The sequence below is a fragment of the Nomascus leucogenys genome, chromosome 13 (assembly GCF_006542625.1).
Source record: "Nomascus leucogenys isolate Asia chromosome 13, Asia_NLE_v1, whole genome shotgun sequence".
NCBI lineage: Eukaryota > Metazoa > Chordata > Mammalia > Primates > Hylobatidae > Nomascus > Nomascus leucogenys.
This window is the reverse complement of record NC_044393.1, coordinates 104,989,109-105,016,870: the sequence shown is the minus strand read 5'-3', so window position 1 is coordinate 105,016,870 and position 27,762 is coordinate 104,989,109. Positions and strand designations below refer to the sequence as shown.

The 27,762-nt window shown below is 38.7% G+C and overlaps 1 protein-coding gene across 8 annotated transcripts in view; it reads left to right on the top strand.

The window, feature by feature from the left end:
- LMBR1 (limb development membrane protein 1) overlaps positions 1-27,762 on the top strand; it is a 208,738-nt gene that overhangs the window by 120,148 nt on the left and 60,828 nt on the right. For all 8 annotated transcript variants that reach the window (XM_030826305.1, XM_030826303.1, XM_030826302.1 and 5 more), the window contains 4 exons: positions 7,079-7,205; positions 8,016-8,084; positions 8,989-9,053; positions 14,718-14,790. In XM_030826305.1, coding sequence (XP_030682165.1) covers positions 7,079-7,205; positions 8,016-8,084; positions 8,989-9,053; positions 14,718-14,790 — 334 coding nt within the window. The remainder of the gene's footprint in view (positions 1-7,078; positions 7,206-8,015; positions 8,085-8,988; positions 9,054-14,717; positions 14,791-27,762) is intronic.

Sequence of the window (27,762 nt, the reverse complement as noted above, 5' to 3'; positions counted from 1 at the left end):
TGTGTTGCCCAGGTTAGACTGCACTAGTGCGATCATAGCTCACTGTAACCTCAAACGCCTGGGCTCAAGTGATCTTGCCACTTCAGCCTCCCAAGTAGCTGGGACTACAGGTGCGTGCTGCCATGCCCATCTCATTTTAAAATTTTTGTTAGAGATAAGGTCTTGCTATGTTGCCCAAGCTGGTCTTGAACTTTTGGGCTCAAATGATCCTCCTGCCTCCCCCTTTAAAAGTACTAGGATTACAAGCATGAGCCATTGTGCCTGGCCTATTTCTTCCTGTATTGTGATTTGCTAGGATTTATTTTGTTGTTCCTTTTACAAATTCTTGAGTTGAGTGCTTTATTTTTATTTTTTCTTTCATAATAAAATTCATTTATTTGAGCATCTGAATACAGATTTTCTACACTTTATGTTTTTATAAAGTATTCTTGTTTTGTTACTTTTTAGATGGCCTATGATTGCATTAGTGTATTTTAATTTAAGCTTTGTTGTTAATTTTTTGTATTCAGATATTTTGACTTATTCTCTGTTGTTAATGCAGTAGTTCTGATGAGGTTTAGGATTTGATATATTTTGTTGGGCAGGGTGGTGCACACTTGTAATCCCAGCTACTCAGGGGGCTGAGATGGGAGGATCACTTGAGCCTAGGAGTTAGAGACCAGCCTGGGAAACACAGTGAGAGCTCATCTTAAAAAAAAAGATAGACATACTTTTTGTAGTTTAATTTCAAATTCATTTTTGTAAATTTTCCTTTAATGATTGAAATAGAGGTATATTCCCTATAAGGGATTACTTTAGGTTTATTAAATCAACCTTGTTATTATTTTTCAGATTCTGTGTATCATTGTTAATATTTTTTCATTCTTGGGCAGTCACAGACTGATAGAGAGGTGTGTCAGGAGAGGCAGTCTGCATGGGCCCTAAGTATTTGTGCGTTTTCTTTCTGAGTGTGCCAAGACTGTGAGGTTTTGACTGCTCTTTACCTGGACCATTTGTTAGGGTTGTGTTTCTTCTGAGCAAACTTGAGGGATGAAGTGATGGCTCCCTTTGGGCCACAGAGCAGCCTGGCTTATTACTGCCTGCCATGAAAACAGTGGATTCCCCATGCTCACTGTTCTTTAGCTGCTGCACGGATCCGTCGCATGTGCAACATCCATCCATAAGACTTGGGAGCAGGGGAAATGACATGCTGACACTCATGCCGCTTGCTGTACTGGAGTAATACAATCCTTTGCTTCTGATCCAGGAGTCTTGTGTCTCCTGCCAGCATCCATGTAACAGCGACAGGCTCACTTACTAATTTGTAAGGATAGAACCACACCCTAGACCTGACAGTTTTGGCAATGAGATTGGATGGTACAGAGGAAGAACAAGGACCTTGCATTCCAGGTTTAATGATATGAAAAGACTCTTCAGATCTGGTGGTGGATGTGCTCAACTCAGTGGTGAGAGGGAGGTGGAGGAGGAAGGGCCCCTGGTAATTACATTACTCCTACCTGTATTGAGTCTGAATGGTGCTTTGGCTGTCGCTCACTCCTCTCCTGTTGTAAGAGGAAGGAATGACACCAGGGCAGTAAGCCCCCAGCTCCAGTCAGAAGGCATTATGGGTGTGGCTGCTGAGTCAAGGAGTCTCAGTCCTGAAATGAGTGGTGCCTTAGCTTCCTAAAGCACTGGGATTACAGGTGTGAGCTACTGAGCCTGGCATCAGGTGACTTTTTGAGTAGGGTCTTTGGGCTTCTTCCGTTTGTGGTGTAGCTTGCATTGCTGACTCTATATTAAATTGGTATTCGTGTTTTACATGATCATACTATGCAAGCTTGGCCTCAGGGACTGTGCCCTCCCTTTGGCCCAATATAAACAGTATAGGGCCCCAGGAGGAGAAGCTAATATCCCAGTTTTTGTGAGAGACTTAATAGCTCACAAGTACTCCAAGAGGCCATTCCCTAAAATAGCAGGTGCCTCTCCTGCCTACCACTGCCTCTGAGCGGTCCTGAGAAAGGACAGCTGTGAATCTGCTGCTCAGCTCTTGTTGAAATGGATTGCCCAACCTGTGGGGCCATATGACTCTCTAGCCTGGCATTCCTCTTCTGGGGTGGAACAACTTAGATTCCATGTCCAGTAAAATGGAAGAGGCTTAACAGGCCTCCTAGCCAAATAAAAATGGTCTCTCCTAGAGCTCAACCTGCCTGGCGCTACTTGGCATCAAGGTTTCATGTGAAAAAGTGGCAGATACCTCTGGGGGAAACCCTATTTCCTAATCTACTGCTGAAGCCAGTAATCCCCTGAGCCCTCCTGATATCAAGGCTGGGCTCTCTGACCTTTGGCTGCATCAGAAGCTGATGGTATTCACTGAGTAGTGGCAGCCCATCACAGTGGATGCATACTTAGGAATTTTTTATTTTTAAAATTCTAAATGAATTTCTTATTATCAAATTTGCATAAACATGCTAGATATAATGAATAAAGGTTTTCTGTTTTATTTATTTATTTACTTTTTTGTTTTTTTTGAGACCGAGTCTCGCTCTGTTACCCAGGCTGGAGTGTAGTGGTGCAGTCTTGGCTCACTGCAGCGCAACCTCCACCTCCCAGGTTCAAGTGATTCTCCTGCCTCAGCCTCCCAAGTAGCTGGGATTACAGATGCCCACCACCACGCCCAGCTAATCTTTGTGTTTTTAGTAGAGACAGGCTTTCACCATGCTGGTCTTGAACTCCTGACCTCAAGTGATCCACCTGCCTTGGCCTCCCAAAGTGCTGGGATTACAGGCGTGAGCCACTGTGCCCAGCCTGGTTTTCTATTTATTTAAATACTGTATAAAGAATAATAACAATGAAGCCCTATGTACTCACCAGTTAATCTAAAGAAATAGAACATAATAATATAGTGGATAGTAAATTTCATCAATATAAAATGTCCTACTTTATCCCATTTAATGTTTTTTGTTTTGCATTCTTCTGTATTTAAACCAGACTGCTGTACATTTTTAAAAAATTAAACAATAATTTTTTAATCATTTTCACTTTTATTTTTTAGTATCACTTTCATTTTGATTGGTCTTAGACAGTTGTGTTTTTTTTACCTAATTTGCATATATAGTTATAGTAGATATATTTGGTTTTTATCGTTTACTGTTTTCGTATTTTATATATTTTGTTATGTTAATATTTTGCTAAACTTGGTTTTCTCTTTTTTACTATATTAACGATTACATTTTTGTTCTATTTTCTAGTATCTTAGTAATATTACTTTTGATACTAGTTACTATTACTGTTACTAGTTTTATTATTTTGATACTAGTAAGATTAGTGGTAACCTTAAGTTTTTAGTAGCATTATTTAACTTTAATTTCTCTACTGTCAGTGAAAAGTGAAATATTATTATTTTGAATGACCCCTATTTAAAATGAAATTTTTTCCTTAACTCTTTTTTTCTCATCTAAATGTCTACTTCTTAATATATAAGAGTAAAAAATTATTATTAAATGACTTCTCTTTCAAAAATATTTTTTGGCACTGCAGTTTAGTTTATATATATCATTATTTATTTTTCTCTTTATTTAGAAAAAAATTGTCATTGTTCACCAACAATTCCGTGCAGTCACCTCACAGTCCTTTGTGAAAGACCAGGTAGGATAGTGACGTGGGCTCCTGTACTTAGCAGAGCCATGAGTTTGAGTCCCTCTCCTTCTGGAAGTTCCCCTGCATGCTCAGGGGGGTCTGTACGGCTTTTACACCCTTGAAGGACAGGGAGACCCCCACTTTACCCCATCATCTTTTTTCCTAAGCATTTGAGGTCAGAGTTGGGGAAGGACAGTTGAATGAGCGTGGCAAAAGCAAATGGCCCACACGGTTAAGCAAGGCGCCTTTCATTTTGAGCAGCTAGCGGCTACTTATGGCTCAACCAAATTTGTGATGACATCAGTTTAGGCATAGGTCTACAGCCTCATTCCTGACACTGTTTGTTTAGCTTTGGGACTCCTTGTCTGAGCAGCTGTACCCACAGGACCTTTTACCTGGTGTTGCAGGGTTCGCTGTTAACACCATCATGATGACATTCCTTCCTACTTCGCTCAGAGGAGAGGGAGTGACAACCTAGCCAGCAGTGGGCTCAGCCTCACTACCTACCTCAGCCTGCAGACTGTTGCCAGCAGCTAGGACTGCTTGGGGTGCCTGCTCCTCCTGCTTGCCCACCACTTGGGTGAGCACACTCACTACTATTAATAGATCCCAGGAGTCTTCTCATAAGCCAATCTTCATGGGCCCCTCCTCTTTCTTTTCCAGAAAGCCATCTATTAGCCCCCTATCCTTGTCACCAAAAACCGTCAAGAACTGTGAGGAGTCTGAGATTTTATTCTGCTTGCAAACCAACAAGTCAGTCTCCGAGTTTCATGGATGCTATTTGTAAACCTGAGATGTCTGGGTCAGAGACAAAGGACTTGGTTATGCACAGCACATAACCGAGTACACAAGCTTCCTTTTGATGCCAGTCCCCTTGACCCCAAGCCCCACAATGGGCCTGTATCACAGCTAGGGAACCCACCATATTTATATAGGGCTGCAAGCAACTCTGTCTAACCTTTGCTTGGAGGTGAACATTGTGCTACCAGACAGTAAACAAACCTGTCCTTTGCTTCAGAGATATACTATCTCTAAATCCCAAGGCCATCTGCTGTACAACCTTAAGAAGACAGTTCCAAATACGGTCTGTCCCTGCCTCTGCTTGTGAGATGCACAGAAATGTGAGAGAGCCGTGGAGCATTGTCTCTCAGCACACAGGCACATACCTGAAGAAAACAAGTTTAATTACTAAGAAATAGTTCTTACCAGAATATCAGAGGAAGTCTGTAAATTTTATGGTGATTGATTTCCCAACATTGATTATCATCCTAAAAATTATTGTTACAGTGTCATAATTATTTAACATAACAATTACAACTTCTTTTGGACAGTGGGTTTTAAATGGTTCCAAGGAGCTAGCACTGTGTAGTTCATATAATTGTAACACTTCTGACACTGTTACACTGTTTAGCTCATGTATATTACAGGTATAATGCATGTGTTACTTGTTTTGGGAGCCCTACTCTTTAGTTCATATATTTCTTAGGGGCTGGTTGGAGGCAGGGAAAGACAGGATTGAGTGTAACACAAACGCTAGAATAAATCTGCATAAACGTGCAAGATATAATTTTATCTCCTTTTGTCTGTTTATTGATAGACTTTCCACAAAATATTTAAGTGTAATAAAAAGGATTTTAGAAAGAGAGAAAACGAGGGGAGGAGGAAGAAAGGAAGAGAGAAGTCATTGTTAAAGGTGGTAGATTATGTTTTGGTGTCTGTATTAGTCTGTTTTCTGTCTCACACTGCTATGAAGAAATACCTGAGACTGGGTAATTTATAAAGAAAAGAGGTTTAATTCACTCTCAGTTCCACATGGCTGGGGAAGCCTCAGGAAACTTACAATCATGGCAGAAGGCACCTCTTCACAGGGTGGCAGGAGAGAGAATAAGTGCCAGCGGGGGACATGCCAGACGCTTATAAAACCATCAGATCTCATGAGAACTCACTCAATATCATGAGAACAGCATGGGGGAAACCACCCCTACGATTCAATTACCTCCCACTGGGTCCTTCCCACACACATGGGGATTATGGGAATTACAATTCGAGATGATATTTGGGTGGGGACACAGGCAAACCATATCAGCATCTTAAATAGTTTGAAAGTTGTGAAGTGGAAGTTCAAAGAACTCTTCAGCAAAGCAGTAGTGTGTTTTGTTTTAGTGTGTTTTGTAAACTATTCACATTTCATCTCCTGTGACTAATAGCTGCTTACTATGAGATCTCATGTGTTAAAATACAAGCCTAATCCATTCTGGTTCACTGGCCTCCCGTGCTATGAACACTTAAGGTGAGCTGACTCTCAGATTTGAGGAAGTATTTTAAACTTGCCAAATGCAGCCTTGTGGTAAGTCTGCGATATTGTTGAAGGACTAGTAAGAAAAAGTCACTTCACCTCAGAGGTCATCATTTAGGGCTAGGTATACTTCTCCATGCTTTTAGGACATTTTCTATTGAATTTGAAGAACTTGGGTGCCGTGATTTTAGTGCATCCTATTCCTGCAATTCAGAAACTAGAAAGTAATCCTTAGGACAAAAGTGAAATAAGTTTATGTTTTGGAATTTTATAACTCATATTTTTATGTTAAATGTGGAATGAGATTACATAATTTATTGAGAAATATGGATGTATTTATAATTTTGTTGGTTTAGATAATTGTAGGTTAGTGCATTGCAGTACAAAATATCAATATGATTCTTTAACTTATAGGTGCAGATTCAATCATTGGGTTATTTTTTGGGGAGTAAAAGCGGTTTCTTTTTTGGTCTTATCCTGCAGTTTTTAAGTTTTAAAAGTCTGGCCTTTAGTTTGGTCCTGAAGGCAGAATTTGTTTTACATTTAAAACAAAGTTGTGCATAATGATTATATTATTATATTCTTGTCTCATGGTTAATGAAAATTCTATATAATGCGAAGAAAAGCATCATATAGACTTGGTAAAAGCAGTATCTCTATAGTTTATAATGCTGGATTACAATGGACAGTTCTTCAGCGGCACAGTAGAGGGCTCCGGAGGCTGTGAGGAGCACCAGAGTCCGTGCTAGAGAGAGCCGGCGCTCTCCAGCAGCTCGGAGCATTGTGGCGCACCAAGTTCAGTGCTCACTGAACTGTTTGGCTCTGTGCCATAATTAGCCTTCTGTTCCCTTGATTAGAATCACGGATAGAAATTCATTAATCTGCTTTGTTAGTGGAAAGTGTTAGGAAAGTAATTGTTAAAAATGGCTCTGCAGATGTTTTTTATGAAGTTTTTTTGTTTTATCCAAGCTTAATAATGTTTTCCATAATTTTGAAAAGTCAGTCTAAACATTGTAAACCGTAAGTACTTAGTGTTTTTTTCCTGTTAATAAATATAAATTTCCTCTCCTTCCAAGGGATTATTTTATGCTTTCATATAGGCAGAAACCTTATTGTTCATGAAATGAAGTAAAATACTAAAATTACATTTCTACTCTGTTTTTTCAGGGAATCCGAGCCCGCATTTTAGAGACTCTGGTCATGCTTCTTCTTCTTGCGTTACTCATCCTTGGGATAGTGTGGGTAGCTTCAGCACTCATTGACAATGATGCCGCAAGCATGGAATCTTTATATGGTATGCATTTCCTTGTTTTAACCAGTTTCCTTACTGGAAACTATAGTTTGGGATATAATTACACACTCAATTTTGAAAACATTTATTGTTTGTTTGTTTTTTTTTGAGACGGAGTCTCGCTCTGTCGCCCAGGCTGGAGTGCAGTGGCGCAATCTCGGCTCACTGCAAGCTCCGCCTCCCGGGTTCACCCCATTCTCCTGCCTCAGCCTCTCCGAGTAGCTGGGACTACAGGCGCCTGCCACCACGCCCGGCTAATTTTTTTTTTTTTGTATTTTTAGTAGAGACGGGGTTTCACCGTGGTCTTGATCTCCTGACCTCATGATCCGCCCGCCTCGGCCTCCCAAAGTGCTGGGATTACAAGCGTGAGCCACCGCGCCCGGCCCAATTTTGAAAACATTTAAATCTTTGTGTAGTTAACAAAGATGTTTGATGTTAATTTACAGAATTAAGAAATCTTTAGATATCTTTATCTAAAAATGAAGTTTTATTTCTTTTATATGTGAAGAACAAGTAAGCAGCTTTTCAGATTTTTTGTTGTTGTTGTTGTTAATTGGTTTCTGTTCTTCAAATTCCATGGAGACATTTTTTCTCCCTCCAAACAGGGTTTGCTAAAGGGTTACTTCTTGGTTTTCTATATTAGATCTTTTTATTGTACTACAATTAGGAATTATATGGCTTAATAAACTCAAATAGGCAATTACAATGTTTACATGAGGTATAGTCAGCCTCTATCTTATCGTAAGATAGACTGACTGTATCTTAATGTGTAGTATTTTGGATTTATTGAAATATATTTACTTTTTTTAATAGATCTCTGGGAGTTCTATCTACCCTATTTATATTCCTGTATATCATTGATGGGATGTTTGTTACTTCTCTGTAAGTATTTTTCAGACTTAATATTAAGAGAAAAATGGAGTTCTCCTTATTCTGGAAAATTCAGGGAAGTTTTCTGATGAGATTTCTTAACTATTTGGAGATTTTTTTGAGTTCGCCCTAACTATTTTTATTCAAAATAAATTTTGATAAATGGAAACTTTGAAATAATAAGATGCTTTTATTGTTCTCTAAGGAAAGCCTCTTCTACCGGGTTGTAGAGTGAGACAGACGGACAGGCGCACACACACACACTCTCATTCGCACACTTCCTCACACACTCATATACAGTCATACTTACATACACTGACACACAAACCATATGCACACTCATACACACATGCCATACACACTCACCCCCATACCTGTCATAATGCTAGATTCTACTTTTAAATGGAAATGGTAGAATTATGTATGATAAGTTTGTGGTTTTTTAAAAGTTTGTTTTGTTTTACTTGAAGCATCACAGCCTATCTCAGGGATAAGTAGATAAACGTAGTTTAAAGGACTTAAGACTATGGTTGTCACCTTTAGATATTCTTGTTTGTTTCTCAGTCCTATTAATTCTTGAAATTTAACCTGTTCTTTGCTCATTTTTCTTTATTTTAAGCACAAGTATTTATTATTATTCAACTGCTAGAATCTTGAATATTATTCTAAGCCTTTTTTTGTTGTCACATATCTTTCGTAACTAATTACACCTATCCTCCTCACATGGCCCCTCTAGCTTCTTTATTGATGATGGTGAAGAGTCCTCTGACAAAACACTGAGAATCTCAGTTGGAGAGAAGAATGTTCTTAAAATGATAATCTTTGAATTTCCCTTATTTTTACGGTCTAGTTGTTTGTCTCTTTCTCCAAGCTCTATAATGTCGCTTTCTGTCTTTTGGTGATCTTATTTCTACAGTGTGTACACCAGTTGGCCTTTCTCGTATGTTCACAGTGATGGGTCAGTTGCTAGTGAAACCAACAGTAAGTATTTAATTATAAATCATTTTGTTTATTAAATAAATGTGTTTACATTTGATCATCTTTTATATTGTGAGCTAGCATTTAGAAATAGAAGAATAGGTTTTGTATGTTTATCACTCAAATTGTTGTTTTATTAAGTTTTTTTTTTTTTTTTTTTTTTTTTTTGAGACAGAGTCTTGCTCTGTTGCCCAGGCTGGAGTGCAGTGGTGCGATCTCGGCTAACTGCAGGCTCCGCCCCCTGGGTTCACACCTTTCTCCTGCCTCAGCCTCCCGAGTAGCTGGGACTACAGGCACCCGCCACCTTGCCCAGCTAATTTTTTTGTATTTTTAGTAGAGATGGGGTTTCACTGTGTTAGCCAGGATGGTCTTGATCTCCTGACCTCGTGATCCGCCCACCTCGGCCTCCCAGAGTGCTGGGATTACAGGCGTGAGCCACCGTACTCGGCCTATTAAGTTTTTTTTTTTAATAGAACTTTGGTTAAATTTCCAATCTTTGGAAACCAAATTTGGTTTTGCTTTTAACATACTAACTATAGGCGCATAAGTAAAAACTCCTCTAGCAAATTTTAGGACAAAATTTACAAATATTTACAGGTATTTTAGGTGTCCATTGCCTAATATCAAAAAGTACCTCTATTATGTTTCAAAATTTACATGTATGCTTTAATTTACAAAATGGTTATATTTCTGAAAATTTGTCTGCATATTGTGTCTCAATTAATTGAACCATACTTTACCTTTCATCTTAGAAACACTATATATTAGTTTTTAAATGATTTTCAGTTGATTGTAATTCTAATGATTTGTCGCTTTCTTTGGTCTCTATTTTGTCAAATATTTAATTATATAAAAATGATTTCTTAGCTGCACCTAGGAAATTTGTCACTTATTTTCATGGATCCTCACTGCTTATGAACTCAAGTGTAAGCTACTTACATGTTACAAAGCCTTTCACAGCCTGGTCCACACTCAGTTTTCCTCTAGCTGTCCCTGTGTTTACTGTCACTCTAGCTCATGAGCGAACTTGCTGTGCTCTGAATAGGCTCTATGCATTCTGTCTCCAGGACTGTCTCTTTCCCTCCAAGGCCTCTTACCTGCTCCAGCTACCTAGCAGCCTCCTACGTCCTAGCTCAAATATCAACTCCACTGTCTACATAGCTTTGAACCTTGCCTTGCTTCTTCAAGGACAAAGAATTAAAGTCCTTTCTTTGCATTTCTCATGTTCCCTTTTGTTTCTATCTCACTAGGAATACTTATTAAATCATTATAATTGTGTATTTGTCTTCCTTGTCGTGATTCATTTAGGGAAAATACTGAGGAAGTGTTATAGGGGCTATACTTTTAGTAAATGCTTGCTTAATTTTGAAAATCATAATATTTTTATATTTTAAAGATAAAGTTTTTTTATTTATAAAAAAATGCATAAATACATTTTACAAAAAATATGTAAATGTTGTATACACACTTGTGTACCACACACATACTGTCAAGTCTTGAAATTCCTTTCCCTTGTAAAGAGGTTTTGGGACACTGAATTCATTTAGTTTCTTCCTACATTTGTTGTTGTTGTTTGTTTGTTTGTTTGGTCTTCTTTCTCCTTTTCTGCTTCCTGACCCCTAACTATAGGCAAATGTTTAAAGTTCTATCATTGGTCTAAAGTTCTATTAATGCTTTGCTCCTAAACCATCTCTGCCATTTCCACATCACTTTTAAATGCCTAATTCTAATGAGGAAAAGACAATGGAAACAAATTACAGTACATTTTAAGTGCTATAATTGAATACCCCATGGAGCTGAAAACTCAACGTGTATGAAACGAAACTACTTACTTAGCTCCCTTCCCCAAGCTAATTTTTCTCCTTAACTTGTCTCTTATTAATGTTAAATACAGTGAACCCCAAGTTTCTCCTCAAAGAATCAGTATGTCAGTATGTTCAGCTCTCTTTTTCTTTGATTCTCCATTTTAAAGTTTAACCTTCCTGGTTCTCTTCGCTCCCTTGCCTCTAGTTTCAGTAAACAACTTTCCCACCAGTCCTGATCAGTATTTCACATCTGTTCCCCGGTCACCTGCTCCGTCCTGACTCACCCCTGGTCACCTTCTTTGACTTGAGTCACCCCTGGTCACCTGCTCTGACCTAAGTCATCTTTAGTTACCTGTTCCTAACTGTCCTTCCTGCTAGACTAGTCACCCTGCCACTCTGGCTCATACGCCTGCTACCTTTAAAATAGCCAGTCGGAATTAGCTTAGACTGTGTGGTCTAACCATAGCCAATAGGGGAACCACATAGCAGTAGCGCCCTGCGTCAGAAATAAGAACTCCTTCTCCTCCCCTGTGCAGGTGTGCTCTCGCCATTACTCCATTCGCCAGTCGCACCCTTCCATAGAAGTAAAAATTGCCTTGCTGAGAAAATTAAATTTATGTTCGAGTGCTATTGCTTTGCAGCACCAGGGAATGAGCATTTTGCATTTCTAACATTAACAGTATCCTCAAAGTCTTATCTTTGTTTCTTTTCTTGTTGGTAACATTCAGTAATAAAGATTATTTATTGAGTAATTAAGTGTATTATATATGCTAGCAATAAAGACTATATTTTACACACATAATTTCATTTTATCCTGATGACAAACCTGTAAGTTGGATAGTGGTATTCTTATTTTATGGCTAAACTAATGTCATTTCAGGAAGATTAAGTAGCTTGTACAAGATCAGAGATCTATGAGGGAGCAGAGTGTGAACCCAAGAGGCTGGTTTCAGACCAGAAGCTGGTCTGCCATTCTATTTTGCCGTAAGCTCCAGAGCTGTAAAACCACTTTGTTTGCTGAGTGGACTTTTACCCCTCCAGTTCTGTGTTTTGCTTACAGTTTCCTCTAATTGAAATGCCTTTCTTTTGGTAATTTAAGCTGTCAGATAAGATGCTACTATGCTACCACCGTCAAAAACACTGGTCGAAACTTTTTTCTCCCCATCTGGGAATAATTTTTCTTCCTTTGAACTTTTGTAGTGTTTTATTTAAGCCACCGTTATGACTTTAACAAATGTTCTAATTATTTTTTAAATTTATCTGATCTCTTCTGCTACACTAGAATATAAGCTGTTTGAGGTCGAGGACTCTGTCTTACCCATATTTAAGCCCCCATTAGCCCATAGTAGTTGAGTATAGGGTTTGAAGGCACGCAACATTTCTTTGGTAACCCTGTTTCTTGGAATATAGAATGGAGATGAGAACAGTCTATTTTTCGTAGGATTGTTGTAGAAATCAAGGAGGATGGTACTCATAAGCACGTAACACAAATATATGTGTGTTATTCACATTGTCACTGCATTAGTCTATTATGCATTGGTATAAACCTGAGGCTGAGTAATTTATAAAGAAAAGAGGTTTATTTGGCTTATGGTTCTGCAACCTGTACAAGAAGCATGGCACTGGGACCTGCCTCTGGCTAGTTCTTCAGGAAGCTTCCAGTCATGGCGAGAGGCGAATGAGGAGCATTTGTGTCACAGGGCAAGAGAGGGAGCAGGTGAGAGAGAGGTCCATACTCTTTTAAACAACCTGCTGTCATGTGAACAAATAGAGCAAAAACTCAGTTATTACTGTGTGGACAGCACCAAATTGGTTATTCATAAGAGATCCACCCCCATGACCCAAATACTTCCCACCGGGTCCCACCTCCAATACTGGAGATCAGATTTCAACATGAGGTTCGGAAGGGACAAATATCCAAACTACATCAGTCACTCATTCACACTAAGACATACCCGTGGTGATAAGTAATTCTTGGACAATTTGCATAAGAAAGATAAAAATCCTTTTGTATGCGTTAGACCTTATGTAAAAACTGTCAATTCTGATCCAGATAGTAGAAAGTGAAGAGAAGTGTTGATGGGAAAGGAATTTTGGATCAAGGCCCCCAAGAACCTGGTCCCAGACCTGTGGGTTTTCTCTGGGATTCCTCTCCCCCGACCCACTGCATCCAGTAGATCCTCTCCGTGTACCACTCTTTCTCCTTGGGAGTAGCTCACATCCCAGCACTTGCCACTCATTGCAGCCTAAATGTTCCCTCTTTGGAGAGGGCTTGCTGGCTGGCCGTTTAGGTATCCCTTCCCCTTTACTTCCTATTCCTTTCTTCCTCATAGGATGGTCATTCTTTGCCATTATTTGTTTGTATATTTATTTGTTTATTACTGTAGATTATTATTTTAGTATTTGTTTTTTCTCACCTTCCAAGTCAGGCTTCTCAAGGATCGAGTTGGTATGTGTGCCAGTGATGAGTTCAGTGCTAGGTCATAGGGGACCGTAAAGATTTGTTGAAAGGCTGGGAATTATTGGATTGCTTCAAATAAATTTCACATCAGCTGTATAAATTGGACATCTGACAGGGATTGTATGATTTGAAAATCTGTTTTCTGAAAATCCTTTAAAATCTGAAAGGAGATGTATATATGGTTTCTATCTTTTTGTCCATTAACTCCTCACAATTTTTTTTTTTTGCTGAGCGTAAGTAGTTTGGATGTGAAGATATGGAACACTGATATCAACTCTAGACTTCTTTCAGATTTTCCCTACAGCTAGGAAGATAATAAGGATCCTCTCAGAAGGATAGCTGTGTTAACAAAACTAGAATTAAATCAATTTTAGGTTTTTTAACAGTACAGACAATATCCCATACAATTGGTAAATTATTAGTATGGTTTTTTTTTGAACTACTGTTGTATGACTTGGTTTATATGTAAACATACCACTTCTCTAGATTTTGGTCTATTGGATGATTTTGATAATACCAATCTTTAGTATTCATGTTTTTAGTACATAAAGATGATATAAAGGGAAAGTATTGCATGTTACTGATGTAGTTTATGGATTTCTTGTTTTAGACATTATGTAAGTAAATGTAAATGAGAAAATAAATGTTGGACTGAGTGTCTGTTCCTTCTATCTCTAAAATATTGGCTTGGGCCCATATTTACTGTAGTTATTTACCATAGTTAGCTTTTTGGTTGTTTAAAATTGGTACATGTAGGCCGTGCGGGCGTGGTGGCTCACATCTATAATCCCAGCACTTTGGGAGGCTGAGGCAGGCGGATCACCTGAGGTCAGGAGTTCAAGACCAGCTTGGTCAACACGGTGAAACCCATCTCTACTAAAAATACAAAAATTAGCTGGGCATGGTGCTGTGTGCCTATAGTCCCAGCTACTAGGGAAGTTGAGGCGGGAGGATCGCTTGAACCCGGGAGGCAGAGGTTGCAGGGAGCTGAGATTATCGTGTCACTGCACTCCAGCCTGGGTAACAGAGTGAGACTGTCTCAAACAAACAATAATAAAAAAATTCATACATGTAGCCCGCATCTCAGAATGTCACTAAAAAACCCTAAAATTCATACATTTGTTGGCCATTGAGAAGAGTTCCTTAGTTTAATCCCTTAAACTTTAAAAATACCCAATTTAAATGTATATAGGGTTTGTGATAACTTTTGATGTGTTTGGTTATATACTAAAATATTTATACTTAATTTGTAAATAAAACAGTTGGAGCTTTTTTATTTTGGGTTCTTAGAAATTTGAATGAATATATTATCTAAAATAAATAGACCAAATAGCCTAAATGGTCTCATAAGCATTAGTTTTGTAACATTGAATTATTGAATAGTTTTATCTTTAAATTTAGATTCTTGAAGACCTGGATGAACAAATTTATATCATTACCTTAGAGGAAGAAGCACTCCAGAGACGACTGAATGGTATGTTTATATTACATATGTAGACTGGGATAAAAAAAAAACTTTCTAATTTCAAAAAGATAGATAATTGAAGGGAAGAATACAAACCTCTCTGAATCTTGTGCTGCTACAGGAGGAGGACACTTTAGAGTAACAAAAGAACTTTCCAGGTGAAGAGAGGTTTATTGCATACCCTGGCTGAGATGAGCTGTAACCTAGCAGGACCCGTTCTTTGTGAGACTTTGGCCACTGAGGGACTAGGCACCTCCTTACTGTTTTAAGCATATGACTTCAAAATTTAATTTTTAATTACTGATGGTTTTTGAAGAACCAATGAAGAAAAGAGTAATGATATAGTTTAACAGATAGTATAGGTAAATTTTCTTTAATTTTACTTAAGTAATTTTCAAATGTTGAAAAGCCAGTCTCCCGCCAACAAGATCAGATAATTAATAACGAACCGCATTTCAGAATCATGATTCAAGAGTAGATATAAAATAGAAGGTTAGTTTATGAAATGCTGAGAAATAGGTATCTACCTACTTTCTTCAGTTATAAATAGTGAATTTAAATCATCACCCCAAAAGTGTTCATAATATTTTAGAGCTTTTTTCTTAGATCCAGGAATTTCAGTTTGTATCTGTTCTAGAGGATTCTTGTCAGTAACATTATATAATTTGATACAGATAAACGTTTAGACTAGAACTATATATGTCTTTTATTCTTCTAACTTACTTAAAACTAATGTTTAAACCTGTTTAATTTCAGAGTTGTAAACTTTAGTCAACAATGTCAGCTTTGTAAAGTTTCCTTAAAGCAGTAAATATTATAATAAATTTGTCTTATTTGGATAATCATGCTACTGTGCAATAAACATGCCTGAGTTGTAAAGAATATGTGTCAGGCTGCTCCCTGCAGTGTGGGATTGTTTCAGCCTCAGGTAGCCACCATTTCTGTTTCACAGATGAGGAGGCTGACATCCAAGAAGGGTAAGATACAGTGCCTCATGAATTGGCGAATTTTGAATTGACTTTAATCAAAACAAAACAAAATCCAAAAATACAGCCTTTCTCACTTTCCCCTTCCACAGTAGGAAAAATAAAAAAGGTCTTTCTAGAATCTTTATAAATCCTTTGGCTCCTCAAGTTTAAAAGTGGCTGATTATATATAAAGAAGTTGAAAAGGAAACTCTTGCTAGATGGCTAAATGTATTATAAAATGAAGCCAAGTCAAAATCAGTAAAAACACCTCACTGGCATAGAAATGTTAGAAAGAAGAGATGGATTGGACCTGGAGAGGATGGAGGATGGTATGATAACTAATGCTAAATATAATTTTTTTACACACCATTTTGGTAGGCCATGCACTGTTTATCATCCGTTTGGTAGATTGTCTAAAATCTTTTCAGTGAAACTCTTAAGTGGTATGTCAGGATAATTATGATTTTGCTGTTTGCCGCTGGTTAGCCACTGTGGACTGTTTCAGGTGGAAAATAAAGAGCTAAATGATTTATGTTTATAACGTAAATGGTTCTATGGCAAAATGGACATTTTGACTAATACAGATTAAGAATTGTGAGCTTCAGTAGGGTATGCTTAGAAATATCTGTAGGAAGGCAAGACTAAAAAAATCATGACTTACCGTTTCTTAAGAAAATAGAAATAGGAGATAAGAGAAACCATCCCCTGGATTTTCTTTAATGTAGTATTATGACTAGTGTGTTTTGTTGTAACAGTTACTTTCTATTTTACATTATAAAACAAAAGTAAAGCGTTTATTGTTTTACTCTTGCTATTAAAAAGAATTCCAGAATAATGAGAGTAAAAGACTTTTTAAAAAATACAAATTCCATTGCTGATTGATCACAGAGTTGCTGGCGGCGCTTTCTTAGTGTGTGTTGGGATGTGTGGTGTGCATTGCAGAAATCTTTGGGGTGTCAGTGTGGCTTACTCTGAGCTCAGTTGTACAGTTATGTGAAACAACACGACAGCCAGCACCAAGAAGTACTTCACTGTAGAAATAACGGTATTTTTTTTAAAGTAACATGAGTTATTGTGGTAGTTATGATATTACTAGAGTTGAATTTTCATGCCTGGTTTTAAAAATAATCAGTATCAGTTTGTGTTGGAATGCGTGACTGTGACTTCTCAATTGTTTATTTGATGGTGCTATAGGTATAAAGCTATTGGGAGGTTTTGTTCTTGTTAATATTGTTTCGTGGAATGTTAATAAAGTAAAGCAAAGCTGTGTGCTGTGATAATGTTAATTGGTATCCTGAGTAAGCCATCTTTTTATCAGCCGCTCTCCACCCTTTCTCCTTTCCTTTTTTGCTTATTACAGATCCTAATTAAGCACTAGATATTGTGTAGATGAATTAAGATGCTGAGTCTCAAGATCATAGGCTAGTTGCCTGAAGAAGAAGAGAAAAAAGGACAAGAATTTATAAATTTTTATCTAGTGCTTAACTACTTGAAAAAAAGGAATAGAGAGGAAGGAGTTCTGTGTTTCTGAGACAGGAGGGAGCCCCAGAGCACCTGTCATTTGGCTAAGACAGCACCTCCCTCATGTCCCTGTTGTCCTGGCAGGAGTAGAGAGATGTCCACAGAGCTCACCGTGATCTCGGCAGGCGGCCTTCCCCTTCCCCTTCCCCACAGCACACAGCCTTCCCCTTCCCCGCAGCACACAGCCTTCCCCTTCCCCGCAGCACACAGCCTTCCCCTTCCCCGCAGCACACAGCCTCCCCTTCCCCGCAGCACACAGCCTTCCCCTTCCCCGCAGCACACAGCCTCCCCTTCCCCGCAGCACACAGCCTTCCCCTTCCCCGCAGCACACAGCCTCCCCTTCCCCGCAGCACACAGCCTCCCCCTTCCCCGCAGCACACAGCCTCCCTTCTGCCATCTGCTTTGGGACCATCAGGACTAATGGGTACATTTTGTCCGTCACTCCTCTTTATCATGGTCAGCACATGGAGCCCAGAACATCCAGGTTCCTTGCACCCTGTGTCTCTGTACATCCCATTTCTGACCTGATTTTCCTCTTTCCTCTAGTTTCTGAAACTTTCTGCTTGTGCCATTTGGAACTGAGAGTTAACTCATGAACAAAACCCCTGTATCTTCAACTGCCACTTTCTTACTCAAAGAAACTTGGCACACATTCCTGCCACCTGCTCATGTGATGGCTCGCTTCTACCCACATCCCTCATTTGGCTGGTCCTGGAGTTTGAGTAGGTGCCCTCCTGTTCCCTTTTACTACTCTCCAGCACTTTGGATCTCATGTCATCAGACCATGACCTAGTCCTGTCATTTGCTCAGCTCCCAGGCCTTTTCTGCTCCCTTCTGGAGGATTTTTGCTCCTCGTTTCTAATCCTTCTCTGATTCTGTGCCTTTTTTGTGATGATTTGGTGTCTGTGTGCGTGTCCTTCCCATCACTCTGGGACACTCCTTGCCTGTCCCTGTGGTTGTCTGCCTTACCCGCTCGTGCCTGTGACATAACCCATTCAAGTTCTTTTGCATAATCTTACAATCAAGCATCCTACTCTCCACCTACCACTTCTTCTTTTTCCAGTTCACTTCTTCTAGCACTCCCATTTCCTACAATTCTTCAGTATGGAGATTTAACATACCCTGATCCTAACACCTTTTTCTCACCCCCTCATCATTTCCCCATCCTCCTACTTCCTTGCACAGTTTGCATTCCTGGACTGTTGTTAGAATCAGTCCCCTGCATACACTCTTAGCTCCCTTTTGTGGTCTCACTGGATTGTACTGAAACCCGAGCCTTTATTTTGCTCGCCTCTCCCTGTTCTGTGCTCTCACTCCTAGCTGGCTGACTGACCCTCCTGCCTGGCCTTCCTTTATATATGTGACCAATATCCTAAATTAACTTTACATTCTCCTGGATGAATTTATTCTGTCTTTTCTTCCCTCAGATCTTCACCATCCTTACTCTCCACTGGTGACCTTGTTTTCTATTTTCTTAGGAAAATAGAAGCAATCATAAGAGAATTTTCACAAGCTTTTTCCTTCATGCCAACCCACCTCCCTGCAGCTCCCCTCACAGCTGTCTTTTCCCTCGATGCTGTGGCTGAATTGTCTGTGTGCCTGGCTAATGCCAGCGCTCCCCTAGTGCCCTGGGTTCCATCTCTTCTCACTGATTCAAGGACACAATCTAGCAATTCTACTCTTTCCGACTCTCTGTCTCCATCATGATCCAGTTTTTCCCCAACTGGATCCTTTCCATCAGCATAAAGATATGCTATAATTTTCCCAGAAAGAGACAGAGGAAGGAATCTGCCTTGACCCCATATCCCCTCCGGGTCACCACCCATTCCTTTGGTCTTTATGGCAAAGCTCTCAAGAGTTGTGTGCTCATGGGTTTCACATTTTGTTTTGAAACTCACTTTTGCTTCCACTGCTCCATGAAATGCCATGGTCAGGTTGGTCTGTGACTTCGTAGTCCTTATCTTACTCTCTTTCCTCCTTGAAATATCTTTTATTCCACTTGGTTTTCAGTTCACCATACTTTCCTGTTCCTTTTATTTAACGGGCTGCTTTTTCTCAATCCACTTTTCTGGCTTTTCTGTGTCTATAACTTCTTCACCTGGAAAGTCTTATGCCTCCGTCTTTAAAATTCTCTATTTGCTTTTACTTCCTTGTTAGTTCATCTGGTCTCATGGCTTTAAATATCACCTGTAAGCTGCAACCTCTACTCTGAGCTTTGAACTTAAAGATCTAACTGTCTAGTGGAAATTTCCATTTGGATGCCCAGTAGGCATCTTAAACATATGTCCAAAATAAACTCAAGATCTTTACTTCTAGATTTTGCTTCTTTTGCCATCAGCCTTCTCTACAGGTGACAAATCATTCTTCCAGCTACTCAGGCCAAATCCTTGGAGTCTCTTTCTCTTAATTCCCATATGGATTCCTTCTGCAAAGCTGTTGGCTCCAGCTTCAGAGTAGCTCCAGAATCTGACTATGCCTCACCACCTGTGCTACCACCACCCCTTAGAGAGGTTTTTGCGGTAGCTTCCTAATGGCTTCCGTGCGTATCTGTCTTGGGCCTAGTGAGTCAGAGAGAGTCTCTGACAGTGTGAGTCAGATCTTCCCACTTATTTGCTCCAAGTCCTCAGATGATGGTTTCTGTTTCAGTCTGGATAACAGCAAGAGTCCTTGCAGTGGCTGCTCACTGCTGCCCCATGTCTGATGCCTGCTGTCTCTTTGCTCTTCCCATACTGAGCCCCTTCCCTTGGGGCATTTTTATTGTGTTTCTCCCCACCTTCTCTCTTCCAGGTCTTTACCTGAATACTCTTTCGTGGAGCTTTCCCCCACTCTGGAGTGAGCCTTGTGGATATCGATTGTATCACTAAGCCCTGCCTCTGCTCTACGCTTCCCCTTTCCTGCATTATTTTTTTCTATAGCATTTTTTAGTGTCTCACATGTTAAGTCTTTTAGTATATTGCCTGTCTCTCCACACTAGAACATGAACTCCAGGGATTTATTTATTTAATTGTATTTATTGAGACAAGGTCTCACTCTGTCACCCAGGCTGGAGTGCAGTGACACAATCACGGCTCACTGTGTCCTCAACCTCCTGGGCTCAGGTGATCCTTCCCCTTTAGCCTCTTGAGTAGCTAAGACTACAGGCGCCCACTACCATACCTGGCTAATTTTTGTGTTTTTTGTAGAGACAGAGTTTTGCCATATTGCCCACGCTGGTCTCAAACTCCTGGGCTTAAGCGATCTGCCAGCCTTGGCCTCCCATAGTGTTAAAATTACAGGTGTGAGCCACTGCACCTAACTGGGGCAGGGATTTTTGTAAATTACAAGTGGGAGCCACCGCACCTTACTGGGGCAGGGATTTTTGTTAGTTTTCTTTCCCTCTGTACCCTGATTCTATAATGTTGCTAGACATGTGGTGGATATGTGGTAAACATTTGTCCCATCAGTAAATTAATAGATGAAAAACGCACATGATGGAGAGTTGTCATTTTAACCATAGAAGTGAAGAAGGAAGAGGAAGTAAAATTTGGTGACAAGAGCGGACAGAATCACTTGGAGAGATTTCTTAGGAAGGCACATGGTGGAGACTGCCAAGGACACACCAAGGTTGAGAGGCAGGAAGACCATATGCACTGGAGTGTTAGTGAAGAGGCCGAAATAAGGTGGTTTTCCCCTTACTTTTATGGCCATGGAATATGAGTAATCAAGAACCATTTCTACTCCAAGACTCCTAAAGAGTAGCCCAACAGAAAGTCCCATTACATTAATTGTGGTAGAACATCTTTTGTAATTCCTTCCCAGCGTTAAGAGGATACACACACACACACACACACACGCACACACAACACACACACAACATATTTAAATGTTTAATGCAACGGCATTAATTGAAATAATTAGCTTTTGTGTGTGTATAGCCTATGGGTGTACTGGGTAACTTTAGAAGTAGTACCATAATGAATAGAAATTATTTTTTGTTGTTTAAGTTCAAAACCTCTGGAGTTCTTTTAATTTATTTAAAAATATTGTAGTCTTTGAACTTAATAATTCAACTCAGTTTCTTTAGATACTATTTTCATCTTCATGGTAAAAAATTAGTGTGTCATTTCTTATGGCAGTTACTTTCCTGCTTGATTCTCATCTTTTCAGTGGTTCACACCCATAATCCCAGCACTTTGGGAGGCCGAGGCAGGCAGATTGCCTGAGAATGGGAGTTCAAGACCCACCTGGCCAGCATGGTGAAACCCGGTCTCTATTAAAAATACAAAAATTAATGGATGTGGTGGCAGGCGCCTGTAATCCCAGCTGCTTGGGAAGCTGGGGCAGGAGAATCACTTGAACCTAGGAGGGGGAGGTTGCAGTTAGCCAAGATCGCGCCATTGCACTCCAGCCCGGGCAACAGAGCGAGACTCCATCTAAAAAAACAAAAAGTTCCTTGCCATTGAAGCTTGTATTAATTATTTATTCTTAAGAGCACAGATGATATTGTTGTTTCATTTTTGCTGGGTGTCAGATTGGAATACCTTTTTATCCTAAAAAATAAAGGGATTGAAAAAAACAAGACATGTCTTATCCAAGCTTTTTGTAGAACTTGTGACCTGTCAGAAGCACTTCGTGTCATCATCAGTCTTTGAATCTCGCTGTTTATAACCAAGTTGAATTTGCCAGGGAATTTTATGAAGGTGCCAAGGTTTAGGGTGGCATTTATGGTTGCTTTTTTAGAGCAGTTGCTTCTTTAGACTATCTTAGAGTAGTAGGCTGTCAGAGGCATTTTCAGGTATCATTGGCAAGGTGATTTGCTAATTTGGTCATTACATTCTTTCATATAACACACTTAATGATATATGGAAGCTCATGCCAGATTTTCTTCTGTCCTCTAAATTACTTTCATCTTGGCTTTCTCTAGGCATTCTTCTAGGTTCTGGCAATGACAATCCTATAAATACTATTTGCTGTTAGTTACATCACTGAAGGGAGAATATTTTGAATTTATCAGACTCTGGGACACTTTGAGAAATGTCTGGTATTAGCGTGAAAGTGATCAAATATAATCAAAAAACATTTGTTTCCAAGGATCTGAAATGGTCAGAGATTCCTTGTTATAATTTGTTCAGCTTCTTGGGCCCTTATTCACAATTTATGACAATAAAATGCGGCCCAAAGAAATTATTTTTTTGCAAGATGAAATGAGGTGACTGCCAGAGATATATGCTAATATAAAATCAGTAAATGAGGAATGCTTTGGAATAATAAACTATAGAATGAGTTAAATATCATATATTTTATGAAATATATATAGAGAGAGTTATTCTATAAAAGTGATCCAAATTGGCTGGGTGTGGTGGCTCATGCCTGTAATCCCAACACTTTGGGAGGCCGAGGTGGGCAGATCACCTGAGGTAAGGAGTTCAAGACCAGCCTGGCCAACATGGTGAAACACCGTCTCTACTAAAAATACAAAAATTAGCTAGGCGTGGTGGTGTGCGCATGTAATCCCAGCTACTCGGGAGGCTGAGGCAGGAGAATCGCTTGAACCTGGGCAGCAGAGGTTGCAATGAGCCGAGATCATGCCAGTGCACTCCAGCCTGGGCAACAGAGTGAGACTCCGCCTCAATAAAGAAAAAAAAAATCCAAATTTGTGTAATAGAAGATGAATTTAATATACCCGAGCTACTTTCTCAACTACAACCTAGATAGACGATAGTATTCCCAATAGTAGCTTATATAAACATAAAAGTTTAAAAATTATCTTAACATCTTATCTAGTTTAGATCTAGTAGCTTATATCTAAAGTAGAAAAAAGCCAAACCATTGTTTTAATTGTACCTAGCATTATATAATGTTCCTAAAGTTGATTGTTTAACAATTTCTATCTTGCAGTCATTCATAATGAAAGTATATTTGCATTTTCACAGTTGTGTTGGATCTCAAAAGTCTCACATTACTAGGTCAATAGCCATATTTTTGTGGATATGTCAGAAGCAAAAAGAAACTATTATTTTAATAATTATTAGCATTGCAAGTGGAATAGGCATAGATACAGAGTTTTTGAGTGTATGGGCTGACTCTCTCATTTGTAGATAGTAACAGTCCATGCTGAAATAGATACATTAGAGATTTGAATGTCCTGGCTTCAGTTTTCAAATGCTTTCCGGAGCTTGCCTAATCAGCATTGGCTCTGTGGTGTACAGTAAGTAGTGTTTGCTTAGAGAGATGGAAACTGTTTGCTCTGTGAATTATTAGGAGATTTGGGCTTTAACAACAAAGTTGTTTGCCTAAGTGATTAGAAATAATTTATAGTATTTGAGTGACCTCACATTCTTCGTGATAGAGATCACTTTGGTCAAATTTAAAGTAATAAGTATAATCAAATTTTTAAAGAGCTTCTTGGATAATATTTTCTAATCAAACTTTTTTTTGGTTATATGGTAAATTAAAAGTTAAATGTAACATCAATCTGTTTATGTTAGAGGTATCTACTTCCAAGTAGTATTCATTATGAGACTAAGTTTAGGACACTGAATTGTTTAGGGAGATAATGGTATTGCATCAATTATTTGAAGGGCTTGCAGATCTAATTGGAAATTTGTATTTGTTTTTAAAAATACATTTTATGTTTTAAGTTAAATACTTAGTATCTCTCCTTTTATATAGGAAGGCCGTCTTATATATTAAGAAAGTTGTAAGGACAGCTTAGTTATTGAATAAATACTGGACTTTGGGAAATTCTGTTATCTTGGAAGCAAAATATTTTTAATACCACACTAGTTTTTCAGCTTAAGAATAAAGCTGGGAAAAGTTGCCTTCAGCTATTAGTTTTCCTGAATCCAAAGAGACGGGTGGGGCAGGATCAAAAATACTTATTTGATCAAAGTTATTGGCTCTGAAGTTATTCTTACCTATGTAAGAAAGATGAAAGGTGTTGTTTTTATTGCGTGTTAGTAACAGTGTAATTTTGAACTAATTGGTGTTGAACTGCCAATCACCTAAGGGGAATGCAAATAGATACTCTTACAATTTCCTTTGAGGTAGTGAAATCTTATGTTGAGGCTGGAAGAAAAACAGAATAATACCATTAAATTGACCTTAAATGAGCTGCTTTGTGGTTTTCTTGGAGAATCCCTTTTTATTTCTCGTGACTTGTCTAAACAGGTTTTGTCTACCAGTTTCACTTACTGACTAGACAGTGCTGACACTGGACATTTTAGATTCATTTGGAAATAAAGTAATGGTGATGCAGTTCCCCAGGATATTTAAAATTTTTGGTCTAACTTAAATCCACATAATACCTCAGTATTTGTTTGCAGTGTGTCATAATTTCTTACAATAGTCATTGTTTCCTTCTGGTCATTTATAATGAAATATTTACTCAGAAAAGCGTACATTTCTCCCTTAGGTATTGCTCTATTATAATAAAGGGTGGTCTTGTCCTTGGATAATGTGTCATCCCAGATAAATCTAGTCGTTTAATAAAAGTATGATTTATTTGAGGACAACAAGAATGTAGTTTTGATTTTTATATGCAAGTCAGTCAGTATTTGTTAATTACCTATTGTGTGCCTAGTGTTATATCACCTGCAAATAAAGCACAGCATTTCAGAAATGCCATTTTAGTTATTTTCCTTTGAAGAATCATACATCGAGTGGTCTAGACATTTGTATTGAGCCCTGTAAACATACCCACAAAGTAGGCATTTTTGTCTTTTCACTTAATTTCAAATTGGCAGCAGGAATACTGTCTATTCTGATGTCCATTCTCTTTCAAAATTCTAAATACTCATGAGCTTATTTTTTCTAGCCTTCAACTGGTTACCAGAATAATACATCTTTGCATGAATGGGGAATGAATGTAGTTTGGAATTGTATTTCCAGTCAATGAGATATAGAAGTTAAATGAGCATTAATTACAGATACACAGTTTAACTGATAAAGAATGGAGATAAAAGTAAAATATATTTATTACTAAGACTATTATATAGTTTAAACTTTGATTCAGAGACAACTGAAAATCTTACAGAGCTGTGCTGTCTTTCTGTAACTAACATTATATGGAAATACTCATTCGTTATGTAACTTAATTGCTTCCCCCTTTGCTGTGGCTGCCAGAAACTCAAAACCAACTTTGGAATCAGAGTTTAGTAGCTTGTGTCACATTACCTGAATATTTCTGTGCTAGCTTTATCCCTCCTCTCATAAATATATCAATTGTATATTAACAAGTAAAGTGATTAAACTCATGAACTCTGAACATACTATAAAACGTTTCGGTGGATTTGAGATCTCAGGTTCTTCGAAAGAGAGGGTATTCGATTGCCGTCTCTTCAGTGTTGGGCAGAGGTGAGCAAGGAGCTGCAAAGGGAATGGGATTTGCTTCTCCTAGAAACCTGGGATAAAATTGGAATTTTGTGATTCCCGAAAGGGGCTTAGAAAAAGAGGCCTCTGAATTCCCTTAGTGAGATTGCATTTGCCCCTGTGTTGCAAAGGTTTGTCTGATCTTGCTGGCCTTGTGTTGTTGTTCTGAAGCCTCCTTTCAGTCTGTCCCTTTGAGAAAGGACCACTCTGCACCTAGAGAGACCCAGTGAGGTTTCCTCCTCCTAAATCAGTTTTTCTGGCCTGTTGGTCCCTAGTCCCTAGGAACAGAATTGAATTGCTGTACCTTTTAGCCGGTTTGTCACTGTTCGAGGGAGTGTCTGACCTGATTAGAGATGAAGGGAACAACAGAGGTGGATAGAGAAAAATTACCAGTTGTTTAGTTCAGTGAAGAAGACCAAGGTGAATATCTAGAACAAGTGGTTCCCACTTGAGTTAACAATTAATGGGAGAGATAAATAAGAATTCATACCTAATCCTCAAAAGTAGTAAGAACGTCCAAGGAAATGTCATTAGAACAGAAAAAGACTGATGCCGAGAACTTGAAAAAAATAAAAAGCTTAATAGACAAACAAAAAAAGAAATAGTCCTTGTGGTAGTCAGAATAATGGTTTCCTAAAGATGTCCAAGTCCTAATCCGCAGACCTTGTGAATATGTTACCTTACATGGCAAAAGGGACTTTGCATATGGGATGAAGTAAAGGATCTTGAGATTATTCTGGATTATGTAGTGGGCCCACTGTAATCACAAGAGTTGGTATAAGTGAAGGCTGAGATGGTCAGAGAAGGAGACATTGGTAATGGAAGAAGAGGTTGGAGTGACTCAAGGAAGGGACCATGAGCCAAAGAATGCAGGTGGCCCTCAGGGGCTAGAAAAGACAAGGAGATGGTTTCTCCCCTAGAGTCTCCAGAAGGATTATAGTCCTGCTAACACTTTGATTTTAGGACTTCTCCCTTCCAGAGCTGTAAGACAATAAATTTATGTTGTTTTAAGCCAGAAACTTTATGATAATTTGTAGCAGCAGCAATAGGATACTAATATAGTCCTTCAAAAATTGAATTAATCATCTTGCAGAATCAAGGGGAAGAACTATTTTGTGTCACACACGAAAAGTACAAAAAGAAGGAAACTATTAATGAAAAATAGACATGAAGTGCAGAGCTAAGATACTGAATGTAAATAATAGGCATCTAAAAGGAGAGAAAAGAACAAGTAGGAAAAGTAGGTGAATAAAAAATAGAAGAAAATATCAATAAGCTTAAGAAAGACTTGAGTTCAGGTTAAAAGGCCACGCACTCCTAGGCAAGATTATTCAATAGAAAATCAAAAAGATTTGGATTTAGTTTGTAAGATTCCTGAATTCCAAGAACAATGGAAAAAGAAAAAGCCCTTACAAACTTTCACATAGAAAAATTCCAGACAAAGAAGAGAGAGATCAACATCAAGCATCCCATTTGCAACCTGCTACTGGTTGCTGAATAGTACCCATAGTTTAAGGGAGGAGTAAAGACTGCAGTTAAAAACTCAGCCGAGTGTGGTGGCATGCACCTATAGTCCCAGCTACTCGAGAGGTGGGAGTATAAGGTCGAGCCCAGAAGTTCGAGTCTAGCCTGGGCAGTAAAATAAAGTGAGACCCTGTCTCTTGAAAAAAAAATTTCATATATTCCCAAAGATGTCATTCATCTGTTATGCATTCCCTCATTTGTTCATTTTATATCTGTATGTTGAGCATCTAATTTGTGCCAAGCACTATTCTAACTTCCATATTGAAGGAAACATTTGGTAACAGTCTTGAACTAAATATTGTTAAAACTGTCACAGCAAGATCCAGGAGTTGGAGGCATGGGTGGGCAGCAGTGAGAGAATGATGAAAGCGTTGTGAGAGCTTCACCTTGGTGTGGGGTAAGTTACTCAGAAAAGCATCCCTGTAGGGCTAGGACTGTGTGATGCTGATATTATAATGAAAAATATATCTAAGTATGAGTATTAAAAATGTGGAAGTAACCATTGAACTGCCAAATTAACATGGGGAAAAAGGATAAACAAAAGTTTCACTAGCTGGGAAAGAAGAAAATGAAGAAATAAAGAGCAAATATAATGAGCAGAAATTACAAAGTTACATAA